Source organism: Siniperca chuatsi, linkage group LG13 (genome assembly GCF_020085105.1).
Source record: "Siniperca chuatsi isolate FFG_IHB_CAS linkage group LG13, ASM2008510v1, whole genome shotgun sequence".
NCBI lineage: Eukaryota > Metazoa > Chordata > Actinopteri > Centrarchiformes > Sinipercidae > Siniperca > Siniperca chuatsi.
The window spans coordinates 27,506,786-27,534,714 of record NC_058054.1 but is presented as its reverse complement, the minus strand read 5'-3'; the positions used below and the strand labels follow the sequence as shown (position 1 = coordinate 27,534,714).

Sequence of the window (27,929 nt, the reverse complement as noted above, 5' to 3'; positions counted from 1 at the left end):
TCTCATTCACCCCATTTACACACATTCATACAGCGATGGCAGAACTGCTCATCAAAGTAACTAAGCATTCACACACCGAAGGCACAGCCCTCGGGAGCAAGTTGGGGTTCAGTGTCTTGCACAAGGACACTTTGACATGTGGGCTGGGGGAAGCTGGGATCGAACCGGCGATCGAAACACATCACATACAGTATATTTTTACATCGTCCATTCTGTATGAGAGGTCTGTTCTCCCTGAAGTCCAGTAACTGCTGTACCTATGTAAAACGTTTGGCCCTCTGTGGTGTAAATGTGTTTCAAAGATGATAGCTAAGACATTGCTCCTGTAAACTACATTGGACAACATGTGATGAGTTGCACTAAACTGAGGATGAACAATTACTGTAAGGAAAATAATGACTGATCACTGACATACAAATAAATATTAAATAGGAGAGAAACATCTTGAGTGCCGTGATGAATATGTAGCTGAAGCTGAAGACTCACTTGTTCTCAGTTCTTGTGGCATTATGACAAAGCCAGATTACCAAAGACATGAAACATTTATGTTTGAAAGGTTGTGATGGGTGCAACATTTTGCACGTGAGGATTTACACAACGAGCACTTGAGAGTAATACAAAGCACTTTGGTCACCAAGGCAAAATCAATCCATCACTGGCTCAAACAACAAGAAAGGCATGAACTGTTGTGAGAAAAATAACTATATATTTGAGTATTGCACAAAGTGTTTAGAGAATAATGATTGTGCCAGAACGAAAACTGTAACTCATGCCTTTAACCACTTTAAAGCACATTTGCGTCACAGTTACTCCTGCGTAATGTGCTTTAAAATAGACTTGACTTCAGTCATTTGCAGGTAATAAACATCTGCAGACTGAGCAGGTTATTCTCATTTTCCTGCACAAAAGCAACAACAGTGAGCTGAGGAAGGAGAAGACCTGACTGTCTTTGGAGAAAATGAGATCAGATTAATACAGCAGATGTGTCCTGCTGCAGTCTGGACTAGTTAGTAGCATCATAAATATGCAGAGATTTGATGTGGATGTCTGACACTCTGACGTTGCTTATCGTCTGCACCAGACTACAAGATTACTTTCATTAACCTGCTTCCTGTAAGCTGATGCAATGAAAAAGTTGCAGGAACAACAGCCGGAGAGCGAAGGAGTGATACGATGGAGGATGTGAGTCACATTCAAACCCCCGACCCTGTGACTCTAGGGTTTCTGTGTCTGGGCTCATGAGCGAACTAGACAGGATTTCTACTTTAAAAGCACTCAGGAGAGATATGCTGCTCTGATTAGACTTGCAGGAAAGGTGATTTTCATTCGTTGTGGTCTCAGTCATTATTCGAAAGAATGTAAAAGGTTTTTGGCAGTAAACTGTGGGAGTCTGTCAAAAGTGCAATATTTGCAGATTCATGCAAGAACTCTTTCAGCTTTCCAGAATGAGCTATTTTTGTCTTTCTATTTCTTATTACATTCTCAAACTCCGGCTGTGGACAGACATGGCAAACTAAATGATTTTCCATTGTGTGTGATTGAAGTGTGTTTTAACATCTTCTAGCCTCCAACTATTTTATACTTTTCATCCAATACTTCACAGTTTTATATCTCTATAAGCTACCTGAGCTGCTTGTCATTTTTGTGTTACTTCTACATCATTCTGTATCGACCACAACAAATTTTTTTCAGTTGTGTTTTTTCTCTGTTTGTCTGAGACACTCAGAGTAACAAACCAGATGTTGAAATATAATGTCTGGGGGACACATTAGCTCTCTCTCCTGTCTCCTCTTCCTCCTCCTCCTCTCATCTCTGCTTCCCTATTTCCTCTCCCCTCCATTATTTTCCACCACTTTCCTCCTCTCTTGACCTCTGCTTGCTCTTTTCATCATTCACTTCTTCTTTCTAGTATTTCTTCTCTACCAGCACCGAAGGTCTGGCTGCAAGCTAAAGCAAAGTGTCTGTATTTCATATCATAAGCCACCAAAACCTACCTCCATAACTTCTTGACCTCTTAATTTTGCCCCTAAATGTCTCACTAGGATTCTTTAAATGTAGAAAAAACTTTTCCACATGGAAAATCAAAAGTATCACAAACAGTATATATTCTGTATCAGCTTGTTCCAGCACTTTATTGAAGCTACATGATGTAAAATATTGAGTAAAATATTCAAACCCATGATGTTCCAAAGTTACAGTCCTTTTAGTACAAGCTGGCCAACCAGCAGCTTCCTGGATGGAGAGTCGTGTAGGACTGTATAACCTGCAGAGGGAACTGGAGGTGAGTGAACTTTGTAAAACAAAGCTAACTTCACAACTTCTTCGAACATCATCGATGTCAGCCGCAAATATGTTTAAGCAAATCTTCATGAGAACAACTGGCGGCGACTGGATCTGAAGACTTAAGATTAGAATCTTTACATATCATACACTATACAGTTTGATTTTATTTACTGACTCTCAACACCAAGTGACCCAGATTGGAACAGACCGGGTCCAACTTGGTCCCATCAGTCGTCATGCCCAAATCCGCCTTTACCAGACCTCTGTAGCCCGCTCCTCATCTCTGCCTGAGGCTAGAGGCTCGAGGCTACATTAGCCGCTACTAGCATGACGCACCCGAATGTCTTACCGAACCTGCAGTGCTCAGGTTGCATTGTGGGTAATGTAGGCACCAGGTTTTGACAAGGAAGACTAATGAGTGGAATAAAAAAGATATCTCTTGTTCTGCTGCCTTAATTTCTTTTTTCCCCAAACTGTCCATCGAGAGTCTGAACATTTTATAGGAGTGAAATGCTAAATAAGTGGAGCACTTAACCTTTAACATGTAATGCAATGTTCATTTTATCAAGTGCTTACGTCATCAAGACGATGTATGATTACAGAGTTGGTCGTGTGAGGATTGAAATACTGAGCGTTGACAATATAACACCATATTCATTTAATCTGGATTTAATTACATTGAACAACGGCCTTTGGCTGATGTGGGGCAGCTATCTTTCTTTGTTTTTCATGCACTGACATATTATTATTAAATGCAAAGTCAGATATTTTGGAGCTTTCAGAAAAATCCAAGTTGTTAAAGCTGTTGGGTAGTTTAATCAATAGCAATGAATCATATTTTGTTTGTTGATCACATTTTGTATTGATCTGAATCTATATAACATAAAATGGAAATACTCAAGTAAAGTACAAGTAGCTCAAAAGTAGCTTGGGTCTACTTCTGATTGGTCAGAAGTAGGCCCATCACTTACGCTGATGATGCACACTGATGATGGCAGTTAGCTGCTGTTTCCTAACTCCTCTACCTGCTCCTGGTTTTTAGGTAAAATCTTAAGCTTGAAACAGCAAACATGCCTCTGTCTGTGTTTGAATATCAGTAGAACAACTGATAATCATCCATTGTTAACTCTTTTAAATCATCAGTTCATCACTATGTCAATTTACATCAGTGTTTTATAATGATTAAAGCTGAGAATCAAATTGGGACCCACTTATGTATGCACAGTAGTTCAGAGAAAAGACCTCCGGGCTTTCACTTCCTGCCTCTCTACTCTATGCACTTCATCAGTCAAAAAACAAACAAACAAAAAACGGCAGTTTGTTCCAAAAATGTTCTTATCTATGACTTACTTCTTCTTTATGTACATGTAATATGCACAAGTGGCGGCTTCTGCCCATGGGTCAAAGGAAAATCCACATGATGTTCAGAATGATGTACTACATCAGTCAAGGCTGCAGAATGTCTCTGCTCTCCAAATGTGAAATCCACAATGAAAAATCTTGGCATCATGTTTGACCACCAAACAAAATCACTTGAGGTTCAAAAATCTGCAGCGACGTTCAAAAATCAAGGCACACATCTCACATCTAGCCGCTCTTCACTGGTTGCCTATCAATTTAAGAAAAGTTTCAGGTTTGACCATGAGGCTTTTCACACAGTCAGAGCAGGGACTCCTGACCAAATCCCACCTGTTGAAATGAAATGTTTTTTAAAATGTATCTCTGATGTAGGACCATTGTGTCCTAGATCTAGGCTACCTAAAATTATGATTTCATGTTTTTAAGATATATAAATATTTGATTCATGTATTGTTTCTTCAGTCTGCAAAAGTGCAGCAGAAAACAAAACCACATTTTTGAAGGCATTAATGTTAATATGATTTTTTTTTTAAATTACACTGGTCAATAAAAAAAACAAAACAAACCTTTATAAAACTGAAAAAAGCATCTGAGCTGTTCAGATAAAAGATGCAAATAAATCAGAGGAACAATTATCCAGTGTGCAGCTCTCTTGGCAGCAATGGAGATCAGTTCCTGAGTGCATATGTAGAAAAAGTTGATCACACCTACTGAAGCCCTCTGGCAAAGACCTACAGCAGCCTCTGCTAGTGTTTTGCTTCATCTGTGTCTTTTAAAACAGTGGAATAGATCTATTCCAGCATTTAGACTGTTTAAAATCTGCAAAGCTGCCAAGTTTTTCGTAGAATTTCGTTACTGGTTATTCTATATTTTTCTTGTCAGCAACAAATCCCATGAAAAGACTAAAACCAACAATGATTGTATCCTACTAACAAGTACTGTGTGTGTATCAAAGCCTGATGTATCTTCTTCCTCTGTGTCATAGAGCTCCATTACCATGAACACACACAATGTTATTTTTCTTTGACTCAATCCCACACACACCATCCTGCTGCCCCAAACACTCACTAGAGCACCACATGTGGATTAATCCGCCGCTGAAAATAGTCCCCAACAAACGCACTATTTCATCCTGTTTGAGTAACATTTACTTAGAACTAGTGCCCTGTTGTTTTAAGAAATTACTTTAACCAGTTCTCAGTTTATTCCTGACTTTCCTCTCACCTCTCCATCTTTGCATCTCTCCTCTCACCTTCCTCTTTCTGTTTCCTCTCTGCCCACTCCCTCTCTCCCTTCTTCTGTCTTCCTTTCTTTCTCTCTCCTGGGTTGACAGTATGGGAAGTTGATGAATCAATCAATTTTAATGATGTACATCTTCAGTAGAAACCATTGGACTTGCAGCTGAGAGCAACAGACAGGGTAGAGAAGTCAGAAGGTATTGAGAGATAGACTGACACATTGTTGATTTTGGTCTTTTCATGAGATTTGGTGACAATAAGAAGAATATAGAATGAGACCAGGAGAACATGCTTCACTACAATGTTAATGCTGCAGTGTCAACCATAAACCAGGAATCCAACAAATAGTCATGTCCAATCACAGAAAATCACTCGTGATCATTTTTGCTTTTCATTAACTTCGATGATACTGAACTTCATGATGTTGTGGCAGGTTGTGTGTGAATTTTCCCATGTCTCATCTAAAAGTCAGATTGGCCAAATAAAATGTGTTTACATGTTTAGTTGATCTCTTTGGTGTCCATAAAAGCCCCGCAAGCGTCCTCTGGTCTCACTTTGAATTCTGGGTTTTATGATCTTGTTTGTTCTTCATTCCTCCACCTTTCCTCTGACATTTAACTTCCACATGCATCCCTCTCATTCTCTCTCCTTCTCTATGTCTCTTACCTTTTCCTTCTTGTACTTCTCCTTTTTTCTTATTTTCTCTCTTAACCAAGGCCTATTTTCACCCACCATCTTTCCTCCCTCACAGACGTCTTTAGCAGATTTTTCAGTCACCTCCTCTCAGTCTATCCACATCTCCTATTATAGTTAAACACAAATTACCTCTGAGTGAGTGTATTTATGAACCAAAGGTCTCGATCTCCATGATAACCTCTCTCCTTTCCCCTCTTTCTCTCCTTTTCTTGTTCTCTCTTTGTACAGATTTTTAGCTCAGTGGCAGTCAGGAATGTGTATGCAGATACCGCTGCTATCTTTAAACTAGACATTATGCAGTGTGTGTGTTGTAAACTAGACGTTCTGCTCTGTGAACTTGGACAGATAGCATCCTTAGCATGTATTTTCTGGAGTGTGTGTGGTCCCCATGCTTTCAGACATTTAGACCAAGCAGTTTAGAGACTGACAGTTGTACAGAACACACACACATACATTCATTAAGCTTGGTGAGTCTTTTTGAGTATGCAGTTCATGTGAATGGGTGCCTTTCTTCTGCATCCTGCTAGGTGGTCACTTACCACACACGCACACACACACACACACACATACACACACACACACACACACACACACACACGCACCACATACAGACACCACCACATAAACAGAATGGTTATATAACTTTTCATGTCATCTCCAGAGGATCCAATCAGCTTTAGTTTGAAGTCAATATGTTGTTTATACAGTTTGGAATAGTTTTGTTTGAAACCTTCTCTTTTCTATAGTTTAAGTTTTGTCCTACTTTATGTGAACTGTATCCCATTATTTGCAGCTGCTGCAAACACACAGTGCAGTTAAGATTAACCATTCAGATAACAATAACAGTAGTTATTTTGCAATTAATATTTCCCTTGACAGTTTCTGTGTGTGTGAGGTTGAGTTCTCTGGAGAGTCCATTAGCAACCACGTGTCAGAAGATGCAGGACTGAAGCAAAGGGCCCATAAACTAGTCCATGAAGCAGAGCTATTAAATCCCCCATGTGCTCACCTGCTTTGAAAATGTGTTATTGTTATAAATGTGTTAATTATTTGAGTTCATTTCCATTCTGTTTTGAGTTGATATAAACTGATCTGATCTGAAGAGAATGGGCTGTGCTTAACAGACTGGAATGAAAGCCAAAGCTTTCTGTGATGAAGTCTTAGCAAACACCAGTCCGTGATCTTATATGAATCTATGTGAGGCTCTAACATGTAGAGGGTCTGATCTGTGTCCTGAGCATTCCCAGTTGGAGGTTCACCAGCATCTGGCTGGAGCTTATTTTCCACCCTGGGATCCTTCCAGTGGCTCCACTGCTTCCAGGAAAACTAAATCAATCCCAGAAATAATGTCCACAGCAGGCTGGACATGCACAGGACAGACTGAGGGGAACGAAAGAAAAAGCTTGTTCACCTTTTTCAAATATTTTATTATAAATTAACAAAACAAAAAGGCAAACCTGTAGTAAAGCAGTTGAAATCAACCTTGTCTGTTTTTCAACAAGCAAAGAAGTGTGGAGCATGTACTAGTCTGAAAATGGTTTTAACTGAATGAATTCAATGGTAGAAGAAGCACTAACTGTACCAGGGTTAGAACTTCCATTCCCGTTCCCACCTGTACTAAAAGCTTATGATAGGAACATTATTGGGACAGGAGTGAAGCTAAATATACGACACGCTAAGCAAATATACAGTAAAAAAAACATACAGTATAGACTTTGATCATATAGGAAAATAGGCTGCTGCTTCATTACATACTGAAAATAAAGGCATTATACTGACGTTAGATGGAACACTTAAAGTATAAAGTATCTGTGTCTTCAGTCATCACAATCAGTTTTTACTCTCTGGAACTGAACGTTGTTTATTGGACACAAGACTGGTTTTACCAGACGTTATATTTCTGACTTGGCACCATTACAGTAGCTTATTGACCCAAGGTTTTGGAAAGCTCCTGGTTTTTCGTGGCATAAGCCTATATAGGCATGTGATTTGATGTTGTGAATAGATTATTAATGAATTAACACAACAACAGCTAAATGAGTTTAGGGTTCTTGAGATATCTTGACTTTTAGTCCCAAAAACACTGAATCCTACATATCCCACAATGCAACCACTAGCATCTTTATAACTAACTAAGTTTTAGCCAAGCTAGTAAATAGTGGTAAATTTGTAGTCTTAAAGCCAAAAGTGAGACAATATTCCTGATGACTGTTTTCAAAAGCTGAATAGGGCTCCATCTGACTAGTAAGCTATGTAAACTCTGCGGAGTTCCCCTTTAATAAGACAAAGAAAGGTCTCACAATAACCTCAAATATTTTGTACAAACTAGATCAATCGCATTTTACATGATACTAATAACTTATATTACCAAGCACTGAACTCATGGAAGGTCATAACAGAAACCAAGGCCTGCTCTGTGTTTAGAGGCAGAAAGTTTCCAAGAGCCGAATCTTTGTGCTTTGTGTAAAGCGTGTACATGTGGAGAACCCTCCCCAGTGATCATTATTTATGAAAAATAAGCTTGATGTGAGAAAGGGTATATTTGCCCACAGACTGGAATTGCTGGAAGCAAATTTTCTTGAAGAACTGGATGAACAGGGTAATTATTGGCATTTTTAGAACCATTTGTGTATCGTTTAATATGGGAGTGGACAGTTGTGCACTCAAGCATGCTCAATTCCACAGTTTCTCCACCACAGTCTCAATATGCAGAGGAACAGGTATACATAGTTTTTCATAAATCAGAGGAAAATTTCCATTTGGAGAAACAGAGTAAGATGTGTATACATTTATTTACATTCATTCATATGACCCTGGAGTTTTGTCATTTTCCAAATGTGAACATATTTCCACTTGTTTTCTGACTTCACTTGTGAGTTAAGTGCTGCTCTTACTGGTTAATACTGACTTTGGTGTGTGTGGCAAAGCAGCAGCTGAGGTCAATATAAAAACACATTCAGTTAGACTGATCCACTGTCATTTAGAAACAAAACATTGATAAAATATCTGTTCAGATATTGTCTTATTTCTTCTGTCCTCAGCTTTGTTTTGACCTCTCTGGATATGCTATCTGTGTGTCCATTCATTGTGCTAATAAGCAAAGATGACGTCATACGTCATCTGATGTCCATCGTCCCATGCATACAGTTTCTTGTCTAGTGGGCAGTAAGCCAGCTGGGAGGTGTGTGCGTGCATGTTTGTGAACGGCAGGCTCGGCACGGTGTGTGTGAGCGTGTGCGTGTCAAAGGCGTATGTCACGTTAGCGTAGCGACGCTCCATACTGTCCACTGCATAAAGCACACCACAAACCAGGAAGCTGTTCCCATAGCGACCACGCCGAAGACCTGTGCGGAAGCTCCGTATCGGCTGCAGGTCTCGGGGGCGGAGGTGGATGAGCAGGATTACTTCCTGGTGGAAGCCCTCTGTGTCCAGAGCCGGGTAGAGCAGCCACAGGCCGGACTCATCAACAGCAAACTCCACCTGGAATATATAACATGCTGTAACTTACTGAGGAAATATCTGAAACTCTAAAACTAATTCATATTTAAAGTTTTTATTACCTTCATGCCTTAAAGTGGCTATAATCAGTATTTTTAGATGAACAAATCTAAAGGTGAAACCCGACTCTGCAATTGCCCTCAGATCCACACAGCGTTTCAGCATCTTTCAGTTCTGTTTTGGGACTGTTTTGGTTCACTGTCACCACTTGTCGTTACAGTGAGGTTGCCAGGTTTGGTACCATTGTGGCTGTACAGAAACCTATACTAAAACGTGTGCTCACCAGCTGTATCTGGCAACCCGTGGATACTTGTCAAGAAATAGTTACAGCACACAATTCCCCCTGAAACCACAAATTGACGTTTTTACATTTCTGTTCATGTTCGGGTTAAACAGACAAGATACAACATATTAATCAGTGAGCTTTAGAGGTAAGTGTTTTATTGAACTTTAAAGAGAGCCAGGCTAGCTGTTTTCCCCTGCTTCCTGTCTTTATACTAAGCTAAGCTAACTCCCAACTGAAACTCTGTACTTAACGCAGAACCATTGATCTTCTCACCTCACTCTCTGAAACAAAGTAAATAAAGCGAATGCATTTCCCAGAATGCTTAACTATTCCTTTGAAGAATGTTTTTCACTTTTATGGGTAAAGTAACTAGTAAAATCCAGACATATTTGAGTTAGCAATGTGAACAGGTAACAAAACTACAAAAACATCTCCAGCAGTTGTTTCTACTCCTCACTATTTGCCCTTTTGAACTTTTTAGTGATTTGTAGTGTTTTTTGTTCCCCTCACTGACCTTTTTTGACCCTTTAAAGTGTCCCAAGCGTATATTCCACTAGTAAATCATCATGCAGTTTCTCGTACAGTTAAATGACAGTTACCACATTCACATAAACTATACCATGGGTCTTACTTCAGTTTGTGTCCTGTGGGCTTGCTCCTCCAGTAAAGCATCATGTAGTGTGGTCCAGGCGGCTACATATCTGTGCCTCAAGTCATATCTGATGACGTCTCTGCTGAAGGCACGGTTGTAGTAGAAAGCTCCATTAAACACGACGTGGCCTGTTCCAGTGAAACTGTAGGGCAGCTTGTATGAATTACTTGCCTGACCTGAGCAGGAAGAACACACAGAAAGCATACATGCAGCTCGTCAGGCTTACAACCCACAACCATGACCTTTAGGACAAGTGTAACCATGACTGCATATCAAGGTGTGAGCCATCCATCCATTATCTATAGTATCTATAGCTCTCTGCACTAAATAAACAGTACAACAGTAACAACTGTTACCTCAATGGATGCTAATATTTTAAGCTTCCTAAATGCATTTCTACTCTCTAACCTCTGTGTATTTGCTTGTAATGCTCAAAACATACTGGCCCATCGGTCATTGGTTAAATCCCCCGGACCGGCAGGATAAATCTAAGTGAAAAGCAGCGCTTGCTCCTCCCTCATTACCACCACTGAGGTGCCCTTAAGCAAGGCCCTTAACCCCAACTGCTCCAGGGGACTTGCTCAGTGGCCAGCAGTTATTGTACTGGGCAGCTTCTAGGTGTGAATGTGATCAGGGTGTTTCTGAAAAAGAGAGCATTGCTCTCCTGAAAGCTGGAGAAAAAAACGTTGCCACAGTGAAACTTAGTAATGTCTCTGAAGTTATCGAATGGGTGGTGAGCTTGAAGAACCAATCCTAATATTGTATATATGCTAAAAAGAAAAACAAGACACCCATTCTACGATGATTCTAAAATTCAGTTTTTGCTTATACCTCTAATATTTTATTAATCTAATCTGGCTGAAATGCCTGTTCCTGGTCTTTTGTTTTCTGTTTCCACTCATTTTTATTTGTGTGTAAATATGTAGCTAGTTACTTTTCCTTTTTGATGGTGAATTTCCAGTTTCCAGTGGGGTCTCATACAGAAGATGACAAAATTACATCACCTGCATGAATTGTTGATGATGCACATATTTAAAGAAGAACCATCATTGGTTGATTTGGGGCTTAATAAGTGCTTCAGGGCAACATCTGGCTCAACCACAAACTGAATTGATTAAAGTACACACAATACACACAATACATACATTTTACTTCTTGATTGTTATTAGGAAATGGGGCTAGTCTGTGCAGGCATACAGATCTCATAAAATGTTTTTTCACTCGTGTACAGTTGAGAAATATTTCACTGTCGGGTGCTTGGAAAGTGCAAGACAAATCCTTGTTAACAATATCAAGTCTGTCTGAAACAAAACACAACTTGAATCCAAACAGAACTGAGAGTAACAGGACCCATATGGACCAGAAGAAGATTGGACGAGATCAGAATGTATCAGTTGCTCTGGCAGATTTGTCTTAAGAAAAAGTAGTTGAACGATTCATGAGTCTGAAACTGAGACTCTGTTTGGGTTGAGAAGATCTTTTTGCAAACTGTTTAGTCATGTAGAGTGTCCCCAGCTGCAAAAGATGCTTTAAACCGTTAAAACATGGCTTAATGGTTTGGCATGGTTGGAAATAGATTATAGGTTCGCTCTTTTCTACATAAACATGTGCACACACACAAGAAAAACCTCTATACCTGATTTGAAGGTGTCCATGTCTCGGAATTCTAGGAGGTTGCTGCCATAGTGACCACTGGTAAGGTAGATGACGTTGCCATGGCCACGAGCATCTCTCATCCAGGCTCCATCACTAAGGCCGTAAGAGTTCTGCTGGACCGGTTCAGAGATGCTGGCTACCGTGTCCTTACAGACTGCTGCAAGAACACACACGAAAGGTGACACTGAGAATCAAGACACTATAACGTGGTTAGCATTTTTCACTTATTTCAATGATAAAAATCCTAAAATATGTACGTTCAGACTACTGGATAAACTACTGTACTATATGTATCTCTACCAGGCTTTTTTGTGGTCTTTGGTTGGTCAGCAGGGCTCTCCGTCCAGCTGAGTCGACTTTTGGGTCCTGTCCGAGACTCTGCCGTGGGAGATGCATCAATGGGTGGACCTATATTGGTATCCGAGGGTGAGGTGGTATGCTGATTGACATGCAGGGTAGGCTGAATAGTGATTGTAGTTTGTTTGGAAGTAGTTGTCAGTTTGGTTGTCATTGGTTTTGGAGTTGTTGGTGGTATGTTAGTGGTTAATTCAGTCGTTGGTTTGATGGTGGTGGGAACTGGTCTGGTTGTAATTGTGGTTTGTTGGGTGGTAGTCGGAGGAGCTGTTGGCTGCTGGGTGGGTGCGGGCCTGCTCAGTCTCCTTGATAGGTCCTGAAAGTCTCGTTCTCTGTTAACAGCGGTTGAAGGTCCTGGACTCTTGGTTGGGAAAGTCATGGTAGGTGGGAGCTGGTCAGAGATCAGTAAGTCCACTGAAGCACTTGCAGTTAGAGTAGCTGTAAAAGAAGAGAGATAGAAGACGAGAGGACAGGATGTTGTTGAATTATTTTTAGACAGTTCTATTTGCCTGCTAGAGCTGTCAATTTACACTGAACACTATTAAGGCTTTTTTTAAATTATGGGGTGGTCACATCCTCTTTCAGGAACAAATATTGCTTGGTAATCAAAGTTTTGGAGTAATTAGGCTTAGCAAATTGTCTGTATTTTTAAGAAGTAGTTTAAAGAGATTGCCAAAACCTGATGAATTTTTCATCTCAATTCTAAGAAGCATTTTAGTGACTTTCAGTTAATTGTTTTGGTTTTACGGCCTGCTATTTTAACGTTTTGATTCAGTCTCACCACTCTCATACTGTCATTTCCAACAGTAGCAGGCAGCTGCTACTGATAAATTCACTGTACACTCCCTGCTCAACACCAAACAACAGACAGACAAAGTTAGCAGCTAGCTGGTGAACAAAGTGGATCATTTAGCAGCTAAAGAGTCTGATATTTTTCTCAGGAGATGGTGGAGACCAAGAACAGAGTTAGAGAGTGAATATTGGACTTAGATTTATCAAGTGACACAAACATGATTCCAAATGAATGCTAATGTTGCTTTGTATGCTTCGTTTGTTAACCATTTCAACTTTATAAGATGATGATATGACAGTATTGTGTTCACAGCTTGTTTTAATTCAGTCAAGGCCACTATGTGTAGAATTTGAACATTTCTGACTCTGTCAATCCCCAGTGGTAGCATCAAACATCAACATCAGACACTTGCCGATAACCCCAATGCATACGTACCAACATACAGCAAGTGCACTGGAAGAAGCAGAGGTTAGACTACTTTATATTAGATTTAAGCTATAAATATAAAACACATATGTGGGATATTACTACCCAAGAGGACAGATTAGGATTTTTAAACAATTTACATTTTTGCCCCACCAAAAAGTCTTAAAATTGTCATCAGAAGTAATCTTGATAGTCAATATGATCTGCAATTTGCACAACCCTACATGGAAATCTGATAAAATAACTAATGTGTGCTAAACTTAAAAAAAATAATCAGGAGCAAACTGTACAAAAAACATCCACCCTGACAGGTTAGGAAGGGACTACTTCAGGTTGTCATCAAGTTGTAATGTAACATAAAAGCAGCATATCAGTCACAAGGTTACATTAGACTTACTATTCTTTCCTTTCCAATTCTTCTTCTCCTCCTCCTCCTCCTCTTTGTAGCTCTCCTCCTGTGCCTTGTAAAAGGTTACACCCCTGATGACCATGCTGTTCTTATCTTTGATTGGTTGCTTTGGCTCTGTCTTGTCTTTGATTGGCTTTTGAGTTCCTGTCTTATTTCTGGTTGGCTGTTGTTGTTCCAGACCATCTTGCTGTTGGTTCTTCTTCAGCTGACCTTCATAATTCTTCTGCAACAGGACAAGTACATTTCTGTCTAATTTATAAAGAATATTTTCAGTTGGGATAACAATATTTTTTGGAAAACAGATAAGATGTGGGGGTCTGTCTTTGCTTCTGATATTACGGACACAGATTTTCAGCCAGTTACTACCTGCTTTTTGGCGTAGGCAGAAGCTCCACTTTTCTGTCCTGCACGCTCTAAATCATTCACTTTCTTTTTTTTCTGCTGGGCCTTCTTCTCTTTCTCCTTTTCCTCTGCTCTGTCCTTCACACGTTCTTTCTCTCTTGCTCTCTCAGTAAAATTACGGACGAAAGCCTGAAATGCACAGACAGGATGACAGCACATAAACAGTCCATCCTAAGCAGGATTCACAATAGCATATTCAGAAACTACTACTAGAATATACAGAAAAACCTGAATAAATGTGTGGAGAAATATAACAAATGCAGATTCCTCCATACAGGGCACAAGGGTTCACTGAATGGTTTGATGAGAATGAAAATTATGTGAATCATATGGCCCGTACCATCACCAGATCTCAACCCAACTGAACATCTATGGGAGATTTTAGAACAACATGAATCTAATGTTTGAACTTACAATGCTTGAGCACAAAGATAATATCAAATAGATAATACCAAATAGAAGAAAGACAAAATCTATTAATATAAACATTTGTCATGCACTATATACAATGGTGTGAAAAAGTGTTTGCCCCCTTCCTGATTTCTTGAAAGTAATTAAGATCTATCAGTCTGAAAAAAGGTTATAAAGCCATTTCCAAAGCTTTGGGAATCCAGCGAACGACAGTTAGAGCCATTTTCCACAAATGGCGAAAACATGGAACAGTGGTGAACCTTCCCAGGAGTTGCCGGCCGACCAAGAGCGCAGCGATGACTCATCCAAGAGGTCACAAAAGTCCCCACAACAACATCCAAAGAACTTCAGGCCTCACTTGCCTCAGTTAAGGTCAGTGTTCATGACTCCACCATAAGAAAGAGACTGGGCAAAAATGGCTTGCATGGCAGAGTTCCAAGACGAAAACCACTGCTGAGCAAAAAGAACATTAAGGCTCATCTAATTTTTGCCAGAAAACATCTTGATGATCCCCAAGACTTTTGGGAAAATACTCTGTGGACTGACGAGACAAAAGTTGAACTTTTTGGAAGGTGTGTGTCCCATTACATCTGGCATAAAAGTAACACCGCATTTCAGAAAAAGAACATCATACCAACAGTAAAATATGGTGGTGGTAGTATGATGGTCTGGGGCTGTTTTGCTGCTTCAGGACCTGGAAGACTTGCTGTGATAAATGGAACCATGAATTTTGCCGTCTACCAAAAACTCCTGAAGGAGAATGTCCGGCCATCTGTTCGTGACCTCAAGCTGAAGCGAACTTGGGTTCTGCAGCAGGACAATGATCCAAAACACACCAGCAAGTCCACCTCTGAAGATGAACAAAATGAACACTTTGGAGTGGCCTAGTCAAAGTCCTGACCTGAATCCTATTGAGATGCTGTAGCATGACCTTAAAAAGGCAGTTCATGCTTGAAAACCCTCCAATGTGGCTGAATTACAACAATTCTGCAAAGATGAGTGGGCCAAAATTCCTCCACAGCGCTGTAAAAGACTCATTGCAAATTATCGCCAACGCTTGATTGCAGTTGTTGCTGCTAAGGGTGGCCCAGCCAGTTATTAGGTTTAGGTGGCAATCATTTTTTCACACAGGGCCATGTAGGTTTGGATTTTGTTTTCCCTTAATAATAACAACCTTCATTTAAAAACTGCATTTTGTGTTTACTTGTGTTATCTTTGACTAATATTTAAATTTGTTTGATGATCTGAAACATTTAAGTGTGACAAACATGCAAAAAAATAAGAAATCAGGAAGGGGGCAAACACTTTTGCACACCACTGTATGTAAGGTTGGGTGTGTCAAATACTTTGCTTAGTAAGTAGTTAAGAAGTCTTCTTGAAGATGTATTCTTAAATTAAGATAAATTAAACTACATTCACTGACAGATATGAAAAGAAATTTTGTTTACACTGAGAATTACACTACTGGAGCCTGGACTTTGTCCCAGTATGTTTATGTATAGTTAGTTATTCTGTATGACAAATGTATGGGTATGATCTTTTGAGGAGCAGCATGTACATTGAGGGATCGCCCCAACTGAAGGTACCTCGGCAGCATTTGTAAATGACCCCTGCTGACTGCAACCATACTAATTATGACTATTACAAGTCATTTTTCTTGTCCTGACAATGAAAATGACAAGTATCTATGTACCACCCTGTGGCATTCTTACTTATGGAAATCAGATTTTTTAAGTGAGTTTGGAGTTACATTCCATCCATGCAAGACATTACATATAACCTACAGTAGATGTGGATAAAAAGAGTCATACTCAAATGTATAACAGAGTGTGTGTGCGTGCTCACCTTCTCCATGTTGTCCACCCTGGTCAGCAGCTTGGTGGTGACAGAGTGGAGCTTTAACAAGTCCATTCCATACAGAGAGCCCTCCAACAAGTCAATGATAGTTGCCAACTAAACAGGAAAAATCACAGAGATGAATGACACAGAAAGATGAAAGAAGGACAGAAAGGAAAATAACTTTGATTATGGAATATCTTTGCCTAAAATTCAAACTCTAAACTACTTCAAGAAATAATTTGTCCCCAATAGAAAAACCGTGAAAGCAACTAAGTTTCCACATTGTGTGTGTGTTTTTCTACCTTAATGTCATCTTTGCTGGCCTCCTGTAATTTTTTAAACCTGTACTCTCCCTCACAGGGGTTGACAGCTGAAGGTGGAGCCATACACACACACTTCTTGCAGTCTGTTCCCTTGGTAACCGTCTCCACAGTGTAAAAATTCTGGGATGGTGATGCCAGGTCGCTGTCATGGATATGGCTGCAGTCAGAGCGTTTGATTGGTCGAACAATACAACGACACACACAGTCGGACCCTGATGACACAGTCTTTACTTTGTCGTAATCGCCCAGCAACTGAAAGAGAGGGACAAAGTTTGTTTTTGTTTTCTCAGTATTTTTTTCAACTTACTCAGGCTGCTCAGAAGAAGGAAACTTTAAATAAATAATACCCCAAACTTTAACATGAATGAATATTTGATACTCTGTAGCCTATTAGTCTATACTATATATTAAGCTGAAATACTTGAATGAAAATCAGAAAAAGAGTTGCAGCATGTGTGATGATTTGCAGCTGCAGCAGTGGTGAGCTGCCTGGGAAGAAGTTAGCTACAGGCGTTTACAAACAGGCACTTTTTGGTTTGGAGCACTTACAGTTTGAAGGATATTACATAACCAACCACCAGAAGGATACAAGCCATTGCCTTGGTGCACACACACACACACACACACACACACACACACACACAAATGAGATCAAATGAGGTCTAGTGGAGAGAGGAAAATTAAACTGGTCTTGGGTTGAAGTTCTGGCACTTTAGTATTTCCCATCATTATCAGGATTATCAGTTTTTTTTGAGCGAGCATGGCCCATACAGAACTTCATCTCAGTCAACTTTTACAACTGATTCACACGCCCGCTAAACTGGGGAGGATCAAGTGAATAACACATTTTTAAACTGGCTATTTTACTGTGAGGAGTGCTGCTTAGTAAATTGGATAATGCCGAATTGAAGAGTGCCTGTTTCATATTTCTTTTGAAGGTTTTGTGCGTTTGTTGTACGCAATTTGTCATTTAACTACGAGTTTGTGTATGCAGTTTGGCGATGAAGTAAATACATAAGGGCGCATATATCACTGACCTGGCTAATGACATTCTCTTGGTTGTCCAGCTCTTCTTCCAGAGGCTCGGCGGTGGGCTGTTGAACTCTCCCCTCCGCACCTACAAGAGGAGCGTCTCCCCCCGGGGACTGCTGCTTCCCTCCTCGCAGACTGTCTTCCACTTTAGCCGCGGAGGGAGCATTCTTGTCCGGTTTACCCAGCTCTGCTGCTTCGGGCAGCATCGTCTCCCGCGAGGGGTCCGCGCTTCTGTCCGCCTCCAGAGCATGAAGACCACATACAGCACAGCATAAAACCAGCAGTGAGAATCTGCGCCACATGTCTCCACAGAACCAGCAGACAATGAACAGCACTCTGTGAATAAACTAGTCTCAGGTAATTATCAGGTAGTTGTAGCCAAAAAAAAAAAGGCTGAGCAGGTCCAGTCTGACAGCGCTGAACGAACAACCGCCCACGTATTCAACAGTCCACCGGTTTCGAACTCTCCAGTGAAGTGGGTCCTTAAAAGAATTAATGAAAAATTAAGAAGTAGGCCAAACGAATTATTCACGTGTAAACTAACGGAGAGAAAATAGCTCTATTCAGCTCCATGCGACGTGTCGCCGGTGAGCTGGGTGGCACTGACACAGGACACAAACCTCACCGGCCCCGGTCCAAACCAGAACTGGCTGCGCGCGTGCCAGAGAGAGAGAGAGAGAGAGAGAGAGCATTGTTCTTGAAACTGTCTTGCCAATAAAACCCTTTGAATTGAAGTGAATTGACAGAGAGAGAGAGAGAGAGAGAGAGAGAGAGAATGGTAAAACCTCTTCAATCTCACTATTCGCCTCGGGACATACAGTCAACAATCCCTTAGAATACCCTAAGTAGGCTATCCTTAATTTACCCCTGAAAATACATTAAATAGCATGATATAAATCAAGGTGTTTGGTATGGAAGCCAGAGACTCCTTAATGTATCTATTATTTTGATGAGGCGAAAACTGAAGCCCTTAAATGCTAGACTGCTGTATTTTTTTTAGCAAACGAAGTAAACGTTAAGTGGTAGCCACATGACTTAATTCATTCACCTTAATTAACTTATTAATTTAAAATCCTGTAAAATCCATTGCTAATTTATTAATTTAAGTGTTGTTAAAGTTGGAATTTTAGCTTAGGGGTCTGAATTATATTTAGGTGCAAATTGATGACATCTTAAGAGATTCTTATTCAGTTTTCAGGTGTTTAAGGAATGGCATTCAAAATCCAAATCCAAAACCTTGATTACATAATTATTAATGGGTAAATTAATGGAAGGTTAAGTTAAAAAATGAAGGTGCTCATAGTGACAGGTAGTACAGGGAGCTAGAGTAATTTCAGTGACAGGTGCTGCCAACCATATGTGCACGCACGGGAAAATGTGTACATGCACACAGACACAGAAAATGAAACTTGCATGTAAATACTATGACCGGATAAACATGTTATGGGGCCCTGGGGCATAACAATTGCCAATAAGGTTGTACATTGTAAACTCCAAGTACGCATCAAGCATAGTGCACATAGTAGACACATGGCAGGTTCAGTATATGCCCAGAGACCAACCAGTAGTACAGACATTTTCATTGCACTCTGATACAATACATCAAATGGCAACATTTATGTTTACTATTGTAAATGGTCCCTATAACAAATTATATAAAGTAGGTAAATAAAATGCTGACATATTACTACCTGGCACAAGGTTTTCTTATTTGATTAGACCCAATTTGATTTAGAAATATACACCATGTGAGCACAGGATAGAGTAAAATAATTAACACATATTGTCACTTAAAGACAACAATATAAATATCAGCTCTGGCTCCAAAACTTGGCCCACTTACAGACAGACTAACATGAACACCTCAAGTGGAAAATATAGGAGTAGAATTCATCCATAAATCATCACCAGCAGCAGATAGAGGTGTTAGGAAACAACAGTTAAATAGTACTAGGCCATCTGATTGCCCATTTGCATCAATTACACTGATTATGTCACAGGCCTAAACTGCTGTTAAGATAGGACATCAACACATATCATCATCCTAAGTTCTCAATGTCATGTAAACAACCTTAGTTCCTTAGAAGCTTTTTGAAGGTGATTGGTCTAAGGTGTTCAAGGTGATTTTTTAAGAAGTAGGATGTCCCAATATTTACTTTGATGAATTATTTATGTGTATTTGTATATTGTCCATAGATTAGTCTTTTTCACAAGTTGTCTCCAATTTTGTTCCAGGTGCTGGTCCGATTCAACAGGAAGTTTCATAATATCATAAATATTTGAATTCAGAATTCAAACATCGAACACCTGAACAGTTTAGGCATGTGACATCATCAGCCTAAGTGATACAGTTGGGCCATCAGCTGGCACACCTGGGGCACATTCAATCTGAAAACGGTTTGCACCATTTTGCTATGGTTTCCGAGTTGAACGACATGTTTCCTCGAAACGGTGTGAAATGGTGTGCAACAGGCTTTGAGGCATGTTTTCTCTCATTTGGTGGATGTGTCAGAGATGTTACCCAATCACAGTGACGTGTATATAAACCCCGCCGTATTAAAAAGGCGTATTAAAAACGCTTGTGTACACAACAGGGTGTTCAAGGCACCACCATTTCTGTTTAAATAAACGTTTTGCAATGTTTTGTCGGGGCTGAATGCAGCCCTGGTGTGCATTAGCTCTTGTGTCCTGACACCTTGACCTGGTGGTTTTAAAGCTTGAAACTGCAAATATGTCATTGTCTTTTAATGAAGTAACTCCACTCTTATGTTTTCTAAATATCAGTGCCTCTCTTGGTTTTAAGTGGAAAGAACACCTTACTATATAATGCAATGCAATACACAGTGAAAAACCATGGCCTGAAAAAAATACTACAGAGATGAGTCTGTCTTCAACACATTCTCCAAAAGAATACAAACAAACAAAAATCTAAAGCACTGTCAATCATCTCATGATTGCGTGTCAGTTGTCCTCTTCTGTCCGGGAGCTAGCTTTGATTATCCTTCCATTCAACCATGAGTTGCGAGGTGCTGTATCATCAGCTATGATGACAATGTCTCCAGGAATGAAGTTCCATTTTACATCTGACCCCTTTTGACGCTCTTGTAATTGCAGCAGATATTCTGCAATCCATCTTTTCCAAAATAAATCAGACATGTATTGGACTTGTCTCCATCTACGACGGGCATATACATCTGCACACCTTCTGGAACTGTCCTGGTGGCAGAGATGGCTTTGTTTTAGAAGTAAAAGATGGTTAGGGGTTAGTGCTTCCAGGTCGTTTGGAACAGTGGATGCCTCTGGTTATAGGACGGCTGTTGATGATAGCGTCTACTTCACAGAGGACTGTGTGAAGACTCTCTTCGTCAAGGCACTGCACCTTCAGTGTGGAATTAAGAATTAGCACTGATCTAATCAATCTCTCCCATACACCTCCATGATGTGAACCAGATGGGGGATTGAAAACCCACTTAATTTCTTTCTGAAGAAAAATGTCATGGATCTGAGCAAGATTCCAGTTTCTAATGGCATCCTTCAACTCAATGCTCAGCTGCCACAAAGTACCATTATCTGAGCGCAGTTCTGACACTTGTCCACATCTTGCTATGAACCGTCAAAGAGCATTGATGAAGGAATCCATATCCAATGATGATTCGACTTCAGTGTGGACAGCCCTTAAGGATAAGCAGGTCACTACATTTCTTCCACTTTTTACCTCAAAAGGTCTGAAATAGTCCACTCTAACATGTGTGAATGGAGGTTTGTCCGTGGAAACTCTATCCTGAGGTAAGTCTGCCATCTGCTGGTGCACACTAGCACCTGTAATCCAATATCTTTGTTGCAGTGTAGATAACGTGGTTACGACCACAACGTCCCACCTTATGATGTATGTGTCGAAGAATGAGATCAGAGATGTGAAGATCTTTTGTCAGTATGACAGGATGTTCAGAATCTTCAGGTATGGATGCCCTCTTAAGCTGTCCACCAACTCTTAAAACACCATTCTTGATCACTGGGTTGAGCTTGTAAATATGGCTGCTACATTTACAGATTATCCTTTCTCCAGGCTAGATAATTCAGCTGGAAATCTTCTTTTTTGACAAAAGCAGATGATCTCCAATTCGTCTTTCCGTAGTTCCTCTACTGAGATACAACCACCATTAGCTTGAGCTTTGATACTCTGAATCTCCTTTTCTAGAGATTGCTTTTGCTGGGCTCCATTAATCCCAGATTGAGCAAGTGCAAGGCCTTTTTGCTTTCTCTTCCAGCTAAGACACAAAAGTAGATCCTTAAGCCTAAGGATCCAACATACTATCCTTCCCAAGTGAATCCAAGACGAGAAGAAGTTGATAATTCGTGTTACTGCATCAACATCCTCAACTTCAGTCTCAGTGGTATTCACTGTGATGCTCCTTTTGACCTCGGTCCTTGGGTAAGAGCTCTCCTGACCCATCAGGGTTTAGCGGCCACTCCTCCTTAGGCTGGTTGAGAAACTGAGGCCGACACATATCATATGTCATATTCTTCAGGAGTGATTCCACTTTCATCCCTCTAGAGGCCATATCCGCATGATTACTGGAAGTGCTCACATATCTCCACTGAGATGGTCTTGACACTTTAAGGATCTCTGAAACCCTGTTGGCCACAAATGTTCGAAATCTTAATGTCTCATTGTTGATATACTTCAATACAGAAGTGCTATCGGTCCAAAAGACTGAATCTTGAAGCTGCATCTGCAGCTCCTTCCTCCACATCATGTCCATACGACCTGCAACTGTGGCAGCCGTAAGCTCCAAACGAGGGATCGTAATTGGCTTTAATGGAGCAACTCTGGACTTTCTCATTATGAAGGCACAGTGCACCTGATAATGGCTGTTATGTAACAGCAGGTAAGTCACAGAACATTAGCTTAAATGTCTGCAATGTCTGCAATAGGCTACTTTCTAAATCTAGTCATGAATCCAATCAATGGACTAGTGAGATCTGGGCCCTGTAGGAGTTGTTTGTTCAAAGATATCCCCTGGAATGTTGCTTCACAGTCAAATACCACCCAAATCTTCTTTTTCTTTGCGTGGGAAACCCCATGATGTGGTAGATACCACACCCTAGCATCACCCAAGTTTTTGGCTGGAACCCTCTGTGCATAGCCCTTGGAGATGACATCTTCCATAAAAGCAGTATAATCCACGTGAAATGAAGCATCTCTGTTAAACCTTCTCCTTAGGTTCAGAGCACACTGTTCTGCAATCCTACGATTGTTAGGTATATTTACTTACTTTTTCCGTAAAGGTAAGCCAATTCTGTAATGGCCATCAACCAGTTCAGCTGACTGGTACATAAAGTGGCAGTCCTCTTGTGACAATCCCTGCTGTTCATCTTGACCACATTCAGGGAAGTCAACCTTATACTGCTGCTTCCACAGCTCATCCAGTCTTACAACTGAGATCCTGTTGACACTGACCTGGGGCTGTTTGCAAACAGTTGCACAACTGCTGTCCCCTCCCAAGGGTCCTTTCACAGTCCATCCTAGAATAGTTTTGACTGCGTAGGGTCCATCACCTACACTACACTTACAGCTCAATCTCAGAATCATTTCACAATTTTACATGTCTCAAGTGAGGCCATCTTTGAAGATCTCTTTGTCCAAGAATGTTACCTCTGTGCACTGACATACTCTTCTGCGTGTATGTGTCAGGTAGCTCACAGTAATAGTTTCTGTCCAGTCACTTCTACGTCTGAAACAATGTAGCTTTCCACAATTTTCTCCTGGCCCATAGTTTGCAATAAAATGCTTGATCTTCTTCCAGAGAGATTCAGCTTATTCATCAGATCTACTGTGTAAAATGAGGCTGTGCTCCCCTGATCGAGGAAAGAATATGTATGCACTGTCTTGTGTCCCTTCTTGGATTTGATTTGCACAGGTACTATGGAGAGTTGACAGTTATGTTCTGTTTGCATGTTCTAGATATCTTTCTCTCCACCTTTGGTAGATATGAAGAATGCTGGGATGCTTTAGATTGCATACTTTACATGTGAGACACCTACAGTCTTTGCTGATGTGCCCAATACACAGACAGCCAAAACACACACCACTTTTCTTTAGGAAGTAAATTTTCTCACTATGTGAGATAACTCCAATACATCTCTACTATCACAGAACAAACATGTCTTCTTACCAAATGATCCACTCTCCTTTATTGTAGTTCCTGTGTCCACTTTCTTTTCCACATCTGAAATAGTCGTGGCGAAGCTACTCCTCTTTACCCCATAATGAGGCTGCAACTTGGGTTTTCACACCTCCTTGCCTGATGCGAGTACTAGAGTATCTTGTGTGTCTCCAAACACTGGATCAGTTGCAATCTTTACTTGCTTTTCAATGAAGTTGATGATGTCTGCGAACGTAACCCTGCAATTGTGCCTTTCCTGCAACTCACAGGCTACAGTTCTCCATCTGTCCCTTAGCTTTTAGGGCAGTTTCTTTACAACAGACAGTATATTGGCAGGCATATCCAACTCATACATGTACTGAACTTCTTCCATAGCACTGCAACATCCTCTAAGAAAGAGACTATATGCTTGTAGAGCTGTTGTATCATCAGATTTTATTTATGCCCATGAAAGAACCTTTTCCATGTAGGCTGAAGCAATCTTCTGTTTATTTCGAAAATGCTCTCGTAACAAAGTTTTGCTGACAGCTTCTGATGAGCTCCCTTGGCTTCCCCCTGGTGTAATGCAGTGAATGAAGTGAAAGCAGTAAGCAGTCTCTTGGGTTGTTGGTCTTGCCTTTGATGCTGTCCTCAAATGCCCTTATGAATGTTTGATACTGTAAAGGACCACTGTCAAGACTCTCTTTCATACAGATGAGAGAGACACTGTTGTTGAACCAACAAAGCTGTTATTTCGTTTTGTTTCTCCATGATTGTAAAAACAGGATTCTGATCACTGCTTCCTGACACCATTGCTGCATTGTGGGAGGTTACATTGGGTTAAGGAATGTCTGCTTTGGTGCTTTGTGATGTATTCTGAGGTTTCTGGGGCTCCGTGTGCATCAATTGTTACGGACAGAACTGGGTGGGATAGGATATCCACCCAAGGATATGGGTGGGCCAGGAGCGGTGCACAGGTGAAGGTCCTCTTGAGGTGGTCAAAAGCTTCTTGAGCTGCTGGTGGCCAGGACAGAGACTTGGGCTTGTTCTGTAGAAGGTTAGTCAGGGGATGAACGATGGTGCTATAATCCTTTATGAATCGACGGTAGAAGTTCGCGAATCCCAGAAAACGTTGTAGTTCCTTAACCGTCGTGGGTGTGGGCCAGCTCCGGATAGCCTCCACTTTCCCCTCGTCCATCTGGATACCACTGCCACTGATTATATATCCAAGGAACTGCACTGAGGACTGGTGAAACTCACATTTCTCGGCCTTGAGGAAGAGGTGATGGTCTCTCAGGCGTTCTAGGACCTCCGCAACGTGTTGGTAGCGGTCTGTCAGATTCTGGGAGTAGATCAGGATGTCATCGATGTACACTATTACAAATTTGTGGAGAAAGTCACGGAAAACCTCGTGAATGAAATCCTGAAACACGGAGGGGGCGTTAGCTAATCCATACGGCATCACGAGATAATCGTTGTGACCGGTGGGTGTGACAAAGGCTGTCTTCCATTCATCCCCCTCTCGTATACGAATGAGATTGTAAGCGCTGCGAAGGTCCAACTTGGTGTAGACAGTGGCTCCACGTAGTTGTTCCAACGCTGCTGGGACGAGAGGAAGTGGATACCGGAACTTGACGGTTATACGATTGAGTCCTCTATAGTCCACGCAAGGCCGCAAGCCTCCGTCCTTCTTTGCCACAAAAAAGAAGATAGAAGCAGCTGGTGAAGTGGAAGGTCGAATGTAACCCTGAGCTAGGGCCTCCTCAATGTACGCCCCCATGGCTTTCTGTTCGGGAATAGGTAGTGGGTAGATCCTTCCTCGGGGCACTGGTTCACCCGGTATGAGATCTATTGCACAGTCCCATGGCCGATGCGGGGGTAACTGGGAGGCTCTCTTAGGGCAAAAGACATCCTGGTAAGCAGCATAACACGGAGGTATTTCCACAGATTGTTTCTCTTTAGGACTTTCTATTGATGTAGTGAAGACCGAGAGTTTCTGAGAACCGGACGTGGAGGGTCTTGGTCGATGTGGAAAACAACCAGGATAACAGGAATCACCCCATCTTAGCACTTCACCAGTAGACCATGAGATGATGGGGTCATGTTGTTCCAACCAGGGTCGCCCTAAGATCACCTCCGCGGTGGAGCCCTCCATAACCAGTAGTTGTTGTTGTTCCTCATGCAGGACACCAACCCAGAGGCTCACGGGTCCAGCCACTCGTTGCACGCCGCTCCGGGTGATGGACTTCCCAGTCACGTCGTGAACCTGTAACTGGTAGGTGTTAATGTGGTCTTGAGGTGGAGCTGGCGGCAGAGGGAGCCGGAGATGAAATTGCCGGCTGACCCTGAGTCAATGAGGGCTTGGACTGGAAGGGACAGGTTAGGTGTGGTTATGATTATTTCTGTTGCCAATGGTTTACTGCATGGAATACTGGGAAACATGACACTCACCATAAGATGTGGTGGTCGTACTGGGCAGTTTGCCTTAATGTGTCCGGGATTTCCACAGTACATACATAGTCTCAGGGTCATCTGTCTCTGCTGCTCTGCCGGAGGAAGTCGGTTGGTGTCCAGCTGCATGGGTTCCTGGTCTGGTTCTGGAGAGCGGCGCATCTCTGGCTGATGGGTAGTGGACGTAGATGGATATTGGTCCTGGTGTTCTAATAAACACGTCTGCATACAAGTGGCCACGCAAATGGCGAGTTGGATAAACCGTTCGAGGCCGATGGTGTCCTCGTATGCAGCGAGATGCAACCTCACCCGTGGCTCCAACCCCTGGCGGAAGGTGGTGATGAGAGATTGTTCTTTCCATCCACTGGCCGCCGCGAGGGTTCGGAACTCCAGGGCATAGTCCTGGACTGAACGCTGGCCCTGCTTAAGCTGATAAAGCTTCTCGCCAGCTGAGGAGTCTCCGGCTGGTCTTCCGAACACCTTGCGGAAGTGTTCCAGGAAACTCGCCAGGGATTGGGTTACGGGTCCATTTTGTGACCAGATCGATTCTGCCCACTGGAGTGCTCGTAACTGGGAGATCACGAAGGCCACTTTGGAGCGCTCAGTGGGATACAGGGAGGATTGCATCTCCAGGACCAAGAAGCATTGTAGAATGAAACCGTTGCAATCCCCCGCCGAGCCAGAGAAGGGCGCTGGTTTGGCCATGGGACTAATGCAGGGCGGAACTGCTGGTGTGTCTGGAGCGGAAGCGGAAGCAGAGGAGGTGGTTGATGGCGGAACGCTGAGGCCACGGCGCAGGATGTCCACCAACTCCTGGAACGGATCCGTGGCACTCATGCTGACTCCTAAAGTGGTCCGGTCTTCTGTTACGGACAGAACTGACCGGAGACACAAGGAAGGTTATGATATAGTTTATTGCAACACAAGGAGAGTGGATAGATAATGGAGGGAAGTATACTGTCCTTTATCTGGAGATCGTGGAGCTCTGGAGTAGAGTGGCTGAACACAGGGGATTCGGTCCACACTGGGCTGGACACCGAAGCGACGCACACACGGAAGACGAGAGACACACGGGAACAGGAGCTGGAGTGGATAACTCACGGGAGACTGAAGACACACGGGGACTGGAGCTGGAGTGACACACACGGAGGACTGGAGTCCGTAGGAGCCAGGATTGAGGTACTGGGTGCTAGAGGCTGGTAGTAGTTTTCGTTCTGGCAGAGTAAGTCCGAGGTGTTTGTCTGTTCCGGACACAGACTGTGGTGAGGAGCTGGGTTTTATAGGGGAGTGGAGTGCTAATTGGATACAAGTGTGTACGAGGTGACAGGTGAAGGGAATCAGTACTCAGGTGAGGGAGTGCGGAATGAAGGGGAGCCTGGCGTGTCTGTGACATCAATAATATGGTTTGAGGTTTAAATTTTCCATTTCCATCCTTAGAACTTGCTCCCATTAGGTGAGGGTCAACCTTGCCACCTGCTCGGAGAATTTGTCCATCTTGTTGAATGCTAAGAGGCAAGAATGAACTAGCTTCAGCATTGAGAGCTTTCTTTTTATTTTGTCCTCTCTCAAAATATGATTCCATGCCCTCTGAGCACATTCACTTTAGCCATGAAGACTGCTATTTCCGCTTGAAGTTCAAGTTGCTCCTTCCTTTTTTGTAGCTGCTCCTCTTGCT

General features: G+C 41.8%; 1 protein-coding gene across 1 annotated transcript; it reads right to left on the bottom strand.

The window, feature by feature from the left end:
- Positions 1–6,982: 6,982 nt before the first annotated feature.
- Positions 6,983–18,364, bottom strand: olfml2bb (olfactomedin-like 2Bb). Its single transcript, XM_044220160.1, has 9 exons — positions 17,663–18,364; positions 16,605–16,877; positions 16,309–16,416; positions 14,017–14,181; positions 13,639–13,873; positions 11,969–12,460; positions 11,649–11,825; positions 9,992–10,188; positions 6,983–9,056 (listed from the first exon to the last, which is right to left on the bottom strand). Exons 1-9 carry the CDS (start codon positions 17,957–17,959, stop codon positions 8,667–8,669), a joined length of 2,334 nt encoding a protein of 777 aa, XP_044076095.1. The 5' UTR covers positions 17,960–18,364; the 3' UTR covers positions 6,983–8,666.
- Between the last annotated feature and the right edge of the window lie 9,565 nt (positions 18,365–27,929).

Coding starts and splice junctions, on each gene's coding strand:
- olfml2bb (XM_044220160.1), bottom strand. CDS start 17,959: ATGTGGCGCAGATTCTCACTGCTGGTTTTATGCTGTGCTGTATGTGGT. Junction 16,417..16,604: donor CCAGCAAAGATGACATTAAG/GTAGAAAAACAC, acceptor TTTCCTGTTTAG/TTGGCAACTATCATTGACTT. Junction 10,189..11,648: donor CATGGACACCTTCAAATCAG/GTATAGAGGTTT, acceptor CTTCCTGCTCAG/GTCAGGCAAGTAATTCATAC.